Source organism: Micromesistius poutassou (assembly GCF_964030765.1).
Source record: "Micromesistius poutassou genome assembly, chromosome: 12".
In the NCBI taxonomy this organism is placed as follows: Eukaryota; Metazoa; Chordata; class Actinopteri; order Gadiformes; family Gadidae; genus Micromesistius; species Micromesistius poutassou.
Genome location: NC_140282.1, coordinates 3,894,663 through 3,908,972, shown reverse-complemented (window position 1 = coordinate 3,908,972; position 14,310 = coordinate 3,894,663). Strand labels below are relative to the sequence as shown.

General features: G+C 47.0%; 1 protein-coding gene across 2 annotated transcripts in view; it reads left to right on the top strand.

The window, feature by feature from the left end:
* The window catches only part of galnt2 (UDP-N-acetyl-alpha-D-galactosamine:polypeptide N-acetylgalactosaminyltransferase 2), a 33,437-nt gene that overhangs the window by 14,051 nt on the left and 5,076 nt on the right, over positions 1–14,310 (top strand). The window contains exons 2-15 of one of the 2 annotated variants that reach the window (XM_084475728.1): positions 1,774–1,855; positions 4,265–4,418; positions 5,814–5,912; positions 6,077–6,144; positions 6,295–6,360; positions 6,569–6,690; positions 7,981–8,068; positions 8,312–8,399; positions 8,818–8,921; positions 10,494–10,620; positions 12,075–12,167; positions 12,850–12,933; positions 13,268–13,394; positions 14,051–14,170. In XM_084475728.1, the coding sequence (XP_084331854.1) occupies positions 1,774–1,855; positions 4,265–4,418; positions 5,814–5,912; positions 6,077–6,144; positions 6,295–6,360; positions 6,569–6,690; positions 7,981–8,068; positions 8,312–8,399; positions 8,818–8,921; positions 10,494–10,620; positions 12,075–12,167; positions 12,850–12,933; positions 13,268–13,394; positions 14,051–14,170 (1,422 nt within the window). Of the gene's footprint in view, positions 1–1,764; positions 1,856–4,264; positions 4,419–5,813; positions 5,913–6,076; positions 6,145–6,294; positions 6,361–6,568; positions 6,691–7,980; positions 8,069–8,311; positions 8,400–8,817; positions 8,922–10,493; positions 10,621–12,074; positions 12,168–12,849; positions 12,934–13,267; positions 13,395–14,050; positions 14,171–14,310 lie in introns of both variants that reach the window. The other variant, XM_084475727.1, reaches the window with a different exon arrangement.

The window sequence follows — 14,310 nt, the reverse complement described above, 5'->3', positions numbered from 1 at the left end:
CTTTCTTTTGTGTGTGTATGACACACATATTTTCCAGTCACTTTAGTCCCATGGCTCGCCCTACCATCCGTATATACACTGCCTGGCAATATCCTTCAGTGGGTAAAAAGAAAAGAGCTGCCTCCTTTTGCCCGTCCCTAGATGGTACCGCTTGTTATTTAACCACCAGGTGTGAGAAACGGAGAGTAAGTGAAAGTCACAAAAATGAAAAATTGTGGCATGAGAAGGCCAGCAAAGGAATGTGCCGCCTTCGTCAAAAGCGATACAAGTTGCAGGATGATGGCGCTCAGGGTGTTTGGACGGTGACACACCCCTCCAAGCTGCACATCAAAGTGGGGGACCAGTAGACGGCGGGGGCCAGGAGGACGCTGTCCGTTTACTTCAGTGTCAGTGGGGTAGTGTTGTTAGGGTGGAGTAGAGGCTGGATGGGCGCCGCAGTAGGGATACGGGACTCACGTGTGAAATACAGGGAAGAAGTAGAAGGATACAGTTGGTTTGAGATTGAGATCCAGTTTACGTCATCTCGCAGATCATGTGACTTGCCGGGAATTTTGGATGCATTTAGTGGTTGGTCATGGAGCTGCCCTCTCTTTCTGACCTCGTCTGTGTGGGTGTTTCTACCTCGTGTCTTGGTTTGGGTTTGGCCCATTTGTCACGGTTATGTCTGACAAACCCGAACCACTTACTTTTCTGAACCATCTTAGGTTATCCAACCTCGACTATAATAAACAACAGCTTGCTCCACACATAATTCAAGAGAATTCCCCCCCCCCCCTAAAAAAAATACTACATTGCTGTGTTACATTTGCAGGAGAGCTAATATTTACTCAAACTGAACTTCAAACTTAATTTCCGCAACATTTTGGCTCACTGTTTTTTTAGAACATGAAACAGACGGGAGAATCTTCGTTCTGAACCGTTGGGTGGGGCCCCTGCTTTGGGGCCCCGGGGATATCATGTGATGGTAAAAGAGCTGCTCCACCTTAGCCTTGCACGCATGCTGTGTTTCACTCCCCCGTCCACTGAATTAGATGGACTCGCATGAATCACTGTATTGTACAAGGTGTGCTCCGTCCTGCACATGTTCAAATGCATCCCCGCAAACTGTACTTTGGCATTTCCAAGTAAAGAAATTGGTTTCCGGTGGATGCATGGAATGTGAACGGCTTATTGAGTAGTGTGAATGGCTGGTTGATCAGAAAAGCACTAGTTTCAGGAGGTTTGTAGCCTACAACTTAATGTGTTGCTGTGAAGCATCCAACCACTGCAAATCATGGAAAACACTCACTCACTCACTCACTCAATTGGTTCATAAGTATATTATAAGCATTTCTAAAACATACTCGCTCAATATAGTTTTTTTGGAGCCTGTTCACAAAATATTTGAGGGATTGGTAAAGTATGGGGGTGAGTAACCAGTGTTGGCTTGTTGGTCCTGTGAGAGAATGGAATGAGACAATAAAGGGATAAACGGAGGACGTTTAAGATTACATAAAGGAACTTTTCAGCTTCCTGCTTGATGACAGCTTTGATTTAGTTGTACAGTATCAGCCTGTATAAAAGAAACTCTTTCTCTTTCTTTCTTTGTCTTTTTTTCTTTGTGTCAAGTAGTTTAAGTGGCTGGCTCCAAAAACACCCTAATAAATAAAAAGATTGTGTCTCAGTCCCATCCGATCAGCTCGCACATGTGCACCTCCTCACACAATGGTGCTCGGGTGTGATTTTTGATGTGTGTGCTCACAATGTCTCTCTTGTGTTCTGTTGTTGTGGCAGGATGACTGGGGCAGCAACGCCTCCAGCCGCAGGCAGGCTGGCAACTCTGAAGACAAGGCGAGTCAGGAGACTCTACCTCCAGGTAAGATGGAGCACTCTTCATTCTATTGTATCAATCACGTTTTACTGCTCATTATTTTCCGTGTAACCATGACCACCTCCTGACTCCACATGCAAATCCTGCCCATTATGCCATTAAGTCTCCTCAACCCCCCGTTAGTCATAAAGCTCAATTCCCCACAATGCATTTTCTGCATTGTGGTTCGCAAAGCGTTTTGCAAACTGTCTAAAATCTGCCCACTCATCATGGCACACACCCGGAGACCTACTTTGTGGTGGGTGACAACACCGCAATCCACCCTCAACCCTGCCACGCTGTAATTATGTAGCGGGGGGAGGGGGGGGGGGGGAGGACGTGTCCCTTCTTGTCTCAGGTAGTGCCTGAGTCACTCGGACTTACTCGTTGGTGCGGTACGTTAAGAGGCACGAATGCTGCGGTTCAGGCTAGCCGCTTCTCTGCTGCGATAACCGAAGCACCGCATCAGAGTCGTTTACCAGTCTTAACACCCTGGAGGAGTGAACACTGGACCACAAATGGAAGAATAACAGCTGTGGTCACAGATGACGAACACCTCCAAGCACTCCTCTCACTGGTCCTCCATGACTGGCCTCTTATCCAGCCCCCTTGGACGTTCATAGTTCTCCTGTGTGCTGTACATGAACTCAATGGCAGTGTTTTATCTGAATAGAAAGGGTAGCCAGTGCTCTTTGATCATTATATATTATATATTATTATATTATTAGATATTATTTACAGGACCGTGGGCAGGATAGGGCGGTGGGGGCTAGGGTTTTCGACTCCCAATCCAAAGTCCCTTGGTTCGATTCCCATTGTCTGCAGTGCATCTGCCTCCTTCAGCAAAGAGCCCAGCACCTTCCTGCTGTTTTCTAAATTCACCGTATGTTCCTTAAAATAAATTCAGGCCCCTTCCAAACGGGCGAAAACGATCCGTTTTCCTTTGATGCGTTTCAGGAATATCTCTGTAAAGACGGGCTCGTTGCGAAAACGCATTGAGCTGTAGAAACACTGTAGTACATATGCAAGGCCACTGTGTGGCGCTGGTTCTCCACAAAAAAGTGGAGCGCATCAAGCCCATGCGCACTGTATATAGACATACAGTCGAGGAGGAGAAAGCAGTTGTTAAATCTTTTAGATTGAGCAGAAATACTTTTTAATGTACAGGTCAGTTTTTATCTGAATCCACCCTGGGACCTGGTTTCAGAGAAGTGCGGCTTCGGGCACCGGATCCACCAGATCCGTCTGGGCGGTCGGCCTAAACGCACAAGACCTATGCGGTTTCACCAAAAAAATAGTCTCTGTGTGGACGGGGCCTCAGTTAATGGTAAATAGGGAACAGGAAGAGCTCGAAAAACATCCTTGAATGATAACTAGGATCTAAGAATATGTTTAAGGTAATCTTGCTGTGATCATATTTTGATTGCCCACCCACACGGGCACACACACACACGGGATCAGACATTAGGGATGGGATCAATACGTGGGTGCTCCTCCTTGCATCATCCAGCAAGGACACCACACACATATTCAACAGTGTCTCGAAGGCATGCTAGGAATCACAGCCGGATAGATGAGCCTTTCACATCATTAGCATGCTAGACATGTTCACTCATTTGTGCTACTGCACAGACACTGTGTGTGTGTGTGTGTGTGTGTGTGTGTGTGTGTGTGTGTGTGTGTGTGTGTGTGTGTGTGTGTGTGTGTGTGTGTGTGTGTGTGTGTGTGTGTGTGTGTGTGTGTGTGTGTGTGTGTGTGTGTGTGTGTTTTCCTCCTCCCCTGTCTGTCTCTTGTTTCCTCGGCTCCAACACAGCTATCCCTGCTAAACGATGGCATAATCTCACGTCACCATGTGCTCGACAAAACTCATTAGCATAGCAGCTGCACGCGGCACTGCAGCTAATTAGTGCCATTGTTATATACACACACACACACACACACACACACACACTCCATGTCTCCAGTCTGTACTATTTATGCGTTTTATGCCTTGCCACATAGTGACAAACTGTGAAATTGAACTTTTTTTCTGTGGTAATCCAATTCTGTGCGTGTGTATAATTGTTGGGTGTGTGTGAACACTGTGGTATGTATTTGTGGTGGTTGTTGTTGTCCTTTCATTGTATAGCTGTATATTTCATATTTCTGTGTAAGCATTGCAGTAGTATTGCATATAAGGAGGGTGTTTCATCGTTGGTCCCTCAATTCCATATACCAACATTTTATAACCAACGTGTGTGTGTTTGCACTGTGGTATGTATTTGTGGTCCTTTCAATGTATATTTTTATCTTTCTGCAAAAGCATTGCTGTAATATTGCATGAGTAGGTTGTTTCATCGTTGGCCCCTCATTTCTATATACCAACATTTTACAACCAACTTAACGTTTATATCTAATGTGTGTGTGTGTGTGCAGGTAAGGTCCGCTGGCAGGACTTTGACCAGGACCTCTATGTGGGGGCCACGGTGGTGCGGCCGGGCCAGGACCCCTACGCTAGGAACAAGTTCAACCAGCTGGAGAGCGACAAGCTCCGCATGGACCGGGCCGTACCAGACACCCGGCACGACAAGTAAGTCATCCACCCACCACAGTGGGGTTTTCGGTTTGGTTTCCCGGGGTACGAATGAATTGTCTGTTCCTGGTGTAAAACTGTGAGGACTGGGCGGCAGTAGCTCAGGAGTTGCTAGTTTGATCCCCGGCTCCTCCTAGCTGAGTGTGGAGGTGTCCCTGAGCAAGAAACCTAACCCCTAACTGCTCCCGACGAGCTGGCTGTCACCTTGCATGGTTGACTCCGCTGTCGGTGTGTGAATATGTGCATGAATGGGTGAATGTCCAATATATTTTAGTCTATTCATTTTTAATATTCCCCTATGGATTTTCCCTGTTGATGTCAATCTACCCGGATCAAGTGACTCAATGGAACCGGCCTTTTGGCAGAATATTTAACACTACAATACACGGTATTACCCCCTCTAGTACAAACTAAGGTGAAGCATGAGCTGGGGTCGGTCCAAATGTTAAGCAGGGCTTTCGGCAAACAGAACATTAATTTAGAGCAAATTAGATTTTACTGTGTCTAGGAGCTGCTGGTATATGTAATGAGAGTCTAAATGTGCAGAAACATATTGGCTCTCGGGGGGGAAAAAAGCCTTTGGCGCCAATCAAAGTTTCATTAAAGAAAACATATAATGAACTTTGACCTGGCTTTGAAACTTTGTACTTCTTATTGGCTTTCCTGGGATATTATGCTGCCAATAGCATAGCCCCATCTCATCTCACAATTGAATATTGATGGAATCTGACAGTTTGTCATTGATGCAATAGTCCTCTTGTAATAAAATACATTAGCACAAGCTGGTCTTTACAAGGCTAGTGGCTACTTCCTCACTTCCCTTCTGCTATTGATACAGCACTAATGTTGTATTGATATTAGCCTTGTCCAACAGAGTATGCTCTTAGGAAACACAGAACATCTGTCTATATGAGCTTGAGAACATGTTAGACAACTGGTTTTATCCAATCATAATTTTCTCTTCTCTAATCTTTCCTTTCCTTGCATCCTTACTCAATGATGGCGCTATTTTCTTCAATTGGCTTTGCCTTGTCATTTTCCAAACTACACACGCTCACCATTGTCCAGGATGTACTGAATCCTATTGGCTGCATTCATGTAAACTCTGGAATCTATTACTTTATGCATCGTGTGTGTGTGTGTGTGTGTGTGTGTGTGTGTGTGTGTGTGTGTGTGTGTGTGTGTGTGTGTGTGTGTGTGTGTGTGTGTGTGTGTGTTCATCTGTGGAATGCAGTGTCTAGCATGCGCGCGCCTGCATATTTCCATTTCCTATGTGTCTGGTTTTCTAGTTGACTACTTTCCCAGAGGTTTATCATCATCTCCGAGATGAGTGTTGCATTATCCTTCTTTCATTCGCCATTTCTAAAATTGTGTGTGTGTGTGTGCGCGTAGCTGCAAGCACAGCAAGTGGAAGTCCGAGCTGCCGGCGTCCAGTGTGGTCATTACCTTCCACAACGAGGCTCGCTCCGCCTTGCTGCGCACCATCGTCAGGTAGGCCCCCCCCCCCGCCCCCATCAACACACCACAGCCCCCCCCCCTCACCTCCTCCCAACGCACCCTGTGGGACCTCCACATTGAACCCCTCCGTCTCTCTCTCCTCGTTTTCCCGCCACTCTTTGTGGGCGGCTGTGACCGACCGACCTGGCTCTCCACAGCGTGCTGAAGAAGAGCCCCGTCCACTTGGTGAAGGAGATCATCCTGGTGGATGATTACAGTGACAACCGTGAGTAGTAGCCGTCGAACATGAGGGAGAGATGAACAACAACACACCACCCGCGTGATGGACACGGCGGCTGTTGCTATGGTGTAATGTGTGTGTGTGTGTGTGTGTGTGTGTGTGTGTGTGTGTGTGTGTGTGTGTGTGCGTATCCAGCTGAGGACGGAGCACTGCTGGGGAAGATGGAGAAGGTGCGCGTGTTGAGAAACGACCGCAGGGAAGGTAGGACTCAAACTGACGCTTTGTTCACTTTATTGCACACACACATACACACACACACACACACACACCGTCTCTCACACTCTCTTGTTTTTGTCCACACGTGTTTTTTTTGTGGAATCTTGTTGCCATAGCGATGCTCAGGATAGCTGGCTGTGTGCCGCTGAGCGATGGGAGGGGGGTTAACGGGGTCTGTCGGTGGGGCTCCCAGGTCTGATGCGTTCCCGGGTGCGAGGGGCCGACGCCGCCACCGCCTCAGTGCTCACCTTCCTGGACTCCCACTGCGAATGCAACGACCACTGGCTGGAGCCGCTGCTGGAGAGGGTGGCCGAGGTACGCACGCACGCACGCGAGCACACGTATGCACGATTGTGTATGCAGCACTGTCAAACTCTGCAACAAACAAGCAAGACGAAGAGTCCAGCTAGGAGGACCGCACGCAATAAAATCCCCTGACACAATCCTCAGGGATTTCAACAATGCACAGTTTAGGGCGGCCTTGCCATATATGGTTTGCGTGTATCATGTTATGCTTTCAGCGTGCTTCACACTGTCTTAAGAAGTGTTTCCACATGTGTTTCTGTGGCCTGTTTTATGCATGTGCCCTGTGAACAGAAACCACAGCAAGCTGCAGCAATCAGAGCAGTTTGAAAAGTGTGTGTGTGTGTGTGTGTGTGTGTGTGTGTGTGTGTGTGTGTGTGTGTGTGTGTGTGTGTGTGTGTGTGTGTGTGTGTGTGTGTGTGTGTGTGTGTGTGTGTGTGTGTGTGTGTGTGTTCATCTGTGGAATGCGGTGTCCAGCACACAGCCATTCCTTCGTCTATGCGGAGACTAAACGGCCGTCACTCGTTTCTTTTCACATACGAAATACCAAAGAAACATGGTGATGATGTCATAATGTTGAGTCTATCCTTCCACGGAGATCTAGCTCTTCTTCTACCAATCCAACTCCTGAATACTCCATGTATCTTGTGCCTGAGACATAGTGTTGGAATCTGTTATCTTTACTCGGACGAGAAAGTATGGGCGGCACAGCAAAACATTTATTAAAAAAAAAAAAAAAAGACTGCTGCTTTGGTAAATATCTGCAATTGCTCAGTCTTTCTCTAATCTTGTCAGCGATCCTCGAAAAACTACAAAAGTACCTTTTTGGAGGCTTCACTGGTCTCACACAAGGCCTCTCTGTTCCACGCAACAAAGGCAGCTCCCACCCTGACGAAGGGTGCGTCTGCTTCATGATGCCAGCTCATGCATATTGTGCAACTCTTGGAATCCCTTGCAGTCCCCTCTTTTTAATCAACTGTAGTGGAAGCTGTGCATGTTCAATACGTTTTTTTAAATGTACCAGTGACTTGGTAATAAGCAGCTAAAGCGGGATAGTCTAATCTTCTATGTTTAATGTCAACAATCCCGGGCTCTGATACAGTTTGGCCCCGGTTGTTTTGAGCCACTGCTCAGTTTGGGTCGGGTCCAAGGATGGGATGTGCGATTAGTAGTCATAATGTTTTAACAAGTTTGACTCACACGAGGTACAGGAATGCGACTCCCAGTGTATCTCCATGCTGTTGCCTCTCCCTCATGCTCCCTCATATCTTTGTCTCTCTTCTCTCATCTGGACCCGCGCAGGACAAGACCAGGGTGGTGTCTCCCATCATCGACGTCATCAACATGGATAACTTTCAGTATGTGGGAGCCTCCGCTGATTTGAAAGGAGGTAAGGCCCCCTGGTGTATATTCCTTAAGTATCGGTGTGCACACATGATATACTGGTTATTAAGATATATAAGGACAAACACACGTCCAGTTCTCAGGAGTTTGGAGAAAGGTGTGCAGCAGTAATTGGGCGTTTGTAATGCATGCTACTTTTTGGATCAACTTTCAGAGGATTGAGTTTGTGAAGACTAAGGTGGAGATGTTGTAGTGCTGTAGTGTTGGTGACTGACCTGTGGTTCTGCAGGTTTCGACTGGAACCTGGTGTTCAAGTGGGACTACATGACCCTGGAGCAGAGGAGAGCCAGACAAAGCAACCCCATTGCCCCCATCAAGTAGGACTCACTCACTCACACAGTCCACTCACCCAATCACTTATATGCTACTCACTCACTCACTCACACAGTCCACTCAACCAATAACATATATGCTACTCCCTCATTCAATCACACAGTCAACTCCTCAATCACTAATACTCTACTCACTCGCTCACACAGTCCACTCACCCAATCACATATATGCTACTCCCTCACTCACACAGTCCACTCACCCAATCACTCAGAAGCCCCTCCCTCACTCAATCACACAGTCCACTCACTCACTCACTTACTGACTCACACCACAACACTCTCTCACTGACTCACTCCTATCATCATGCACCCAAGCCCACAAATCTCCTGTACTTGCTCCTAAAACTTCTACCAATCCCTGTTCTCTCTCTCACTCTTTATCTCCATCTGCTCCTCCCACCAGGACGCCAATGATTGCCGGCGGTCTGTTTGTGATGGATAAGGACTACTTTGAGCTGCTGGGGAAGTATGACATGATGATGGACGTGTGGGGTGGAGAAAACCTGGGTGAGTGGTGTTCAAGCGGTGGGATACATCTGCTAAACATCCCTTTAACGACGGGTTAACAACCGCGCCTCATGCAGACTCTGAAGTCTACGGTGCAGACGTGTGGCGACATGGGAGTGTGCTTCAGTGTGGCTCAGGGGTGATTTTAGACCCTATGTTGCGGGGCTGAAACCTGAAACCACTGTTTCTAATCCCAGGCCCCCCTGAAAATGATATTTATTCAGGCCTAATCCCAGGTCAGAGGATCAATCTACAGATTCTCCCCATGGATGTATAAGATGTATTGGCCTATCAAGCCAGTGCCTTCCATGTCCCACTTTCCCCTCACTAGTAGCCTGCGTAATAATGCAGTGCATATGTAATGAAAAGTACATCTTATTTTTGGGCTTAGCCTCTTTTAAAGGTCACATCCTAGAAGCGCCCCTGGCTTGGTGGCGCCACAGTCGCTCAGCAAATTCTGCATTTGACACACACACACACACACACACACACACACACACACACACACACACACACACACACACACACACACACACACACACACACACACACACACACACACACCAGGATCTAGCAATTGCAGCAGGGTGTGTCATCTGCATCTGCAGGGCTTGCCCTCAACAACACCTTCTCACAAAGATGTCTGGATCAATAGTAATGCACAGGACTTACTATTATTGAGCCACTCAGGGGCTATTGTTAGAACCCTTGACCAAATGACAGGCACTGAATAAATGATAATATTGGTATCTCATTCATTTGATAACAAGGTTTGTTTTGTACCATTGCAGAACTATGATCATGTTTTGGTGATGTTAATTTACCAAACTATAAAGTGATTGCTCATTTGGCCTTGTGTATCCCCTCTAGACAACAGACTTTTACACTTCAAATATAATAATTCCAGAAAAAACAGTTTTCACAGACGTTATACAAATCCAGTATAATGATGTACATGCAGTGAAGGAAACAGACTCATCAGCCATAACAAGCACCCTTGTTACTCGCAGCAGCTTGCGTTAAGGAGCCTGTGTTTGGTGCTAAATTAACGTGTAGCCGCAGCTGAGAAGTGCACTAGATGGAGGCGCTGCTGTCATGGTTCATAGAAAATCCTGCAGCATGGTCAAACACAAATGAAGACAAAGGGTCGGTTTCGAAAAGAGCGGAACCATAGTCCATCAAGGATTTAAATGGGCCGCTGTTATTTTGTGTTCAGTAAACAGCTGGTTTGTCATTTCTGGGTCCGCCACTCGTGGCGCGATGGAATAGTTTATTCTCTGGATCCTAAAATCCCTAGGAAGCAATGGATCCTGTCCTTGAGGCTTAGGTCCAACATCAGACCCCCGCATGTACGCACACACTGACATTTCACAATGTTTTGCCGGTAAAATGAGTTAAGCAATAATGATGTGTGTGTGTGAGAGTGAGTGACTCCCAGCTAGTCTGTGCAGTGTTTATTTATCTTTTAGAAACTTGGTCATGCAGCAATTGTTTGTCGTCGGTTGAGGCTCGCGTATGAGTCGCTGGTCGCTGAGAATAACGGAGTGTCTCCTCGTGTCCGTTGGGATCCAGAGATCTCGTTCCGCGTGTGGCAGTGCGGGGGCAGCCTGGAGATCATCCCCTGCAGCCGGGTGGGCCACGTCTTCAGGAAGCAGCACCCGTACACCTTCCCCGGGGGAAGCGGCACAGTGTTTGCCAGGTAACACACACACACACACACACACACACACACTCACACTCACACTCACACACACACACGAATGCGCACTTACACATACACGCACACACACATGCAAGGCACACACATACACACAGACAGAGAAACACACACACAGTGTTAAAGATTCTCTGCACACAAATTAAATGCCAACATTCAGAAATATTAATAAATATGGAAATGTGTGAGGTTGGCTTTTGTTTGAACATGACATATTTCAAACCTCTACTTCTCTCTACAGCCTTCCAGTGTTTAGTCTGACTAACGGTGACTAGTATAGTGAGCTGTTTTCACTGTCTTGGAAGTTTCCATTTGGTTTTTTTGTATAATTCAGTTTTCAATTATGTGACACATTATAATGTGGGATACTGCCATCAACAGGAGTAGACATTAACATTGTGGTTTTTTGTCCCTGCACTTGAACAACACTTTAGATTGTTTGACTCACGTGAAAGGCAATAATCAGCACACATCTCCAACTTCAGCATATTCATCCTCTGACCGGTGTGTGCTCCCCCTTGTGGACATGTGAATGTATTACATGTGTTTGAAAGTGTAGTAAATATGGAGGTAATTATAGAACTAATGAGCTATTATACAACTGTCATGTTGTAAGACACCCACGGTTCCTCCTACACACGATGTAAGGCTCCAAGCGTTCATTGGGTGGATTTCACAGCAATCCGAAGCCCTCTTGGGATCAACTAGCGCCTTCCTCTTTGTCATTGTAAGCGCATTGAGAACACTCTTAGACACAGTTGTCTCCAGGCGTAAGGCACAGTTTGAGGATTATTGGCCGCTTATATAGATGTGTGAACATTGTGAGAGGGGAGTATTACTACTCTGAGTATTAAGTCATTTTTGGTGAATGGGTAACCATAGTAACTGGGTATTTCTGTCCTTCAAGCCCCTGCCAACGCGACAGACCGCACTTCCCCACACCTGGCTGTAGATTTCAGTGTGGTTAGCTTGGGAATGACAATGGGCGAAGCATGAATTGTTTGATATCATCGGAGAGGGAGCCAGGCACGAGTGTGCCAACATTCCGTAACATGGAAGAGGTTCTACTGCGTGTAATGTATTCGTCCGTACTTATACTTACCCTGTGTTGTTTTGTTATTTTTTCTTAGAACATGGCATACAAAGAGACAGAAGAAGGGCAACAGGGAGAGCAGTAGTTTTTTTTTTATCATTGAGTACAGAGTTTTTCTTTCTTCTCAAAGCAGGCAGCCTTTACTCAAACTATCCAGTTAAACAGTATTCTGTTGCAATGACTCAGACGTATAAATATCAGTTAACACATTCTCTACTCTCAATGACTCCTTTCTTTCCTTCTATCCATCCTCCCTCCCTTCCTCCCTTCCTCCCTCCCTGCCTCCCTTCCCTTCCTCCCTCCTACCTGGCCTCGCCCCCCCCCCCTTCCTGCCCCCATGTAGGAACACGAGGAGGGCTGCAGAGGTGTGGATGGACGAGTTCAAAAACTTCTACTATGCTGCCGTCCCGTCCGCCAGGAACGTACCGTACGGCAAGTGAGTAGCTTTGCTTTAACTGCCACCGGACACTGGTGACACAGAACACGGTTATGTCCCCGGGGAGAGGAGAACGCTGTTCCCACATTGTTATAGGGTGGATTTCTGTTGAAGAATGACGTATTGTTGGGGCGCCCCGGTGGCTCACCGGGTAGAGCGCGTACCCATATAGGCAGTCCTGATCGCAACGACCCGGGTTTGAATCCTGCCCGCGGTCCTTTGCCGCATGTCCTCCCCTCCATCTCCCATACCTTCCTGTCTATCTCGCTCTATAATAAAGCATTGAAATGTGAAAAAAAAAGAACGAAGTATTGGTGATTCACGCATGGACGGAGATAGAACAGGGGGCGTTCGCCTTTCACTTCATTTTCCCAAAGAGCGAGGGAGTTCTGCTTGTTGGCTTCCCAACTTTCGGCTCATTTGACAGCAGCAACGTTTAGGCTCAACGACGCCGGAGCAATAGGCATACATTATCTGGCACTTTATGTCTCTTTATGTAGAATATGATCTGTACAAATACTTTATCTCACTAGCATTCACAGCTGTTAACAGACGGTCGAGTTGGGGCTGTGAATCAGCCACTCAAATTGAAGTGTGTTGTAAATGCCCTCTATTATTGTCTCTGTTCCATCTCCCTCTGTCTCTCTCTGTCTCTCTGTCTCTCTGTCTCCGTTTCTCTCAGTATCCAGAGTCGCTTGGAGATGAAGAAGAGACTGTCCTGTAAACCATTCAAATGGTACCTGGAGAATGTCTACCCAGAACTACGGTGAGACCTGAATGCATTTAAATAGCTTCATTAACATGTTAGCGGGAGTTAAAACATCAATCCTTACAGTCAAATATATATTTGGAATCAGTCAAAGTTAAAGAAATGTGTAGGAAAAGTTAGATATCTAATAAATTAACAGAACTTCTATAACAGGTTGGCCACATACTTTAAACTCAAATATATTTATACTCTGTAGAGCAGTGATTGATTTTGACATTGAGGTGTGTGTGTGTGTGTGTGTGTGTGTGTGTGTGTGTGTGTGTGTGTGTGTGTGTGTGTGTGTGTGTGTGTGTGTGTGTGTGTGTGTGTGTGTGTGTGTGTGTGTGTGTAGGGTCCCTGACCATCAGGATATTGCCTTTGGAGCCCTACAACAGGGTGGGAACTGCCTGGACACCCTCGGCCATTTTGCTGATGGGGTGGTGGGGGTCTATGAGTGCCACAATGCGGGAGGCAACCAGGTAGCTTACCACGGCAACACACACAGGTCAGCCAATCAGATCCCTGTTCCACACGTCACCTGGGCGCTCACTGGCAGTGGAAGGGATATTAAAGAGATTTAAAAGCGAAGAGGACTCGACTGGGCGATTATGTGACATTTAATCAGACTTGTACTAAAAAACACTGTGTGGAGTGCATTACTTTAAGGCATTATAACAACCCTGGCAGGCCGATGTAGGCAGCAGCAATTGAAGGACTTTAGGGGCACTGGGTTAAACCAAATTCCAAGCTGTTTGTTTTTAATGAAGCCACTCAAGTCGCTGCTGCTTCCAACTCTGCTCAGAGTCCGGGAGCTCCGCCGGTTCTTCCATTGCAATAACCGATGGGCCAATGTCCCGTCCGACCGGTTTCACTTCAGTGCGGCCATCCGGTAATCCGGAGCAGCTTAATTCCTCGGCTTCCTTTTGCAAAGAAAGTGTAGAGCACTACACCTTTTGGACAAAAGTGTGTGTGTGAATGGATAAGGGATCTGGTTGAACTGCAGGGCGCTAGGAGTGGGCTTAGTGGCTGCAAGTGGAGTGCTTTAGAGGAACGCTGACGAGAAATATTATGCAATGATATGCAAGTGTATCCCCATTGGTGTACCTACCTAAGTCCCTTTTCCCCCCCCCTGTAGGAGTGGGCCCTCACCAAGGATAAATCTGTCAAACACATGGACCTCTGCCTGACCGTGGTTGACCGGACGGCCGGGTCCCTCATCAAGCTGCAGGGCTGCAGGGAAAACGACAGCAGACAGGTAACCGGTGCCGCGCACGCACATTAGCACACACAGAGGGACCAGCACAGCCACCCACTGAATAAACATGGGCAGTAAGCCAATATAGACACACACACACACACACACACACACACACACACACACACCACACACACACA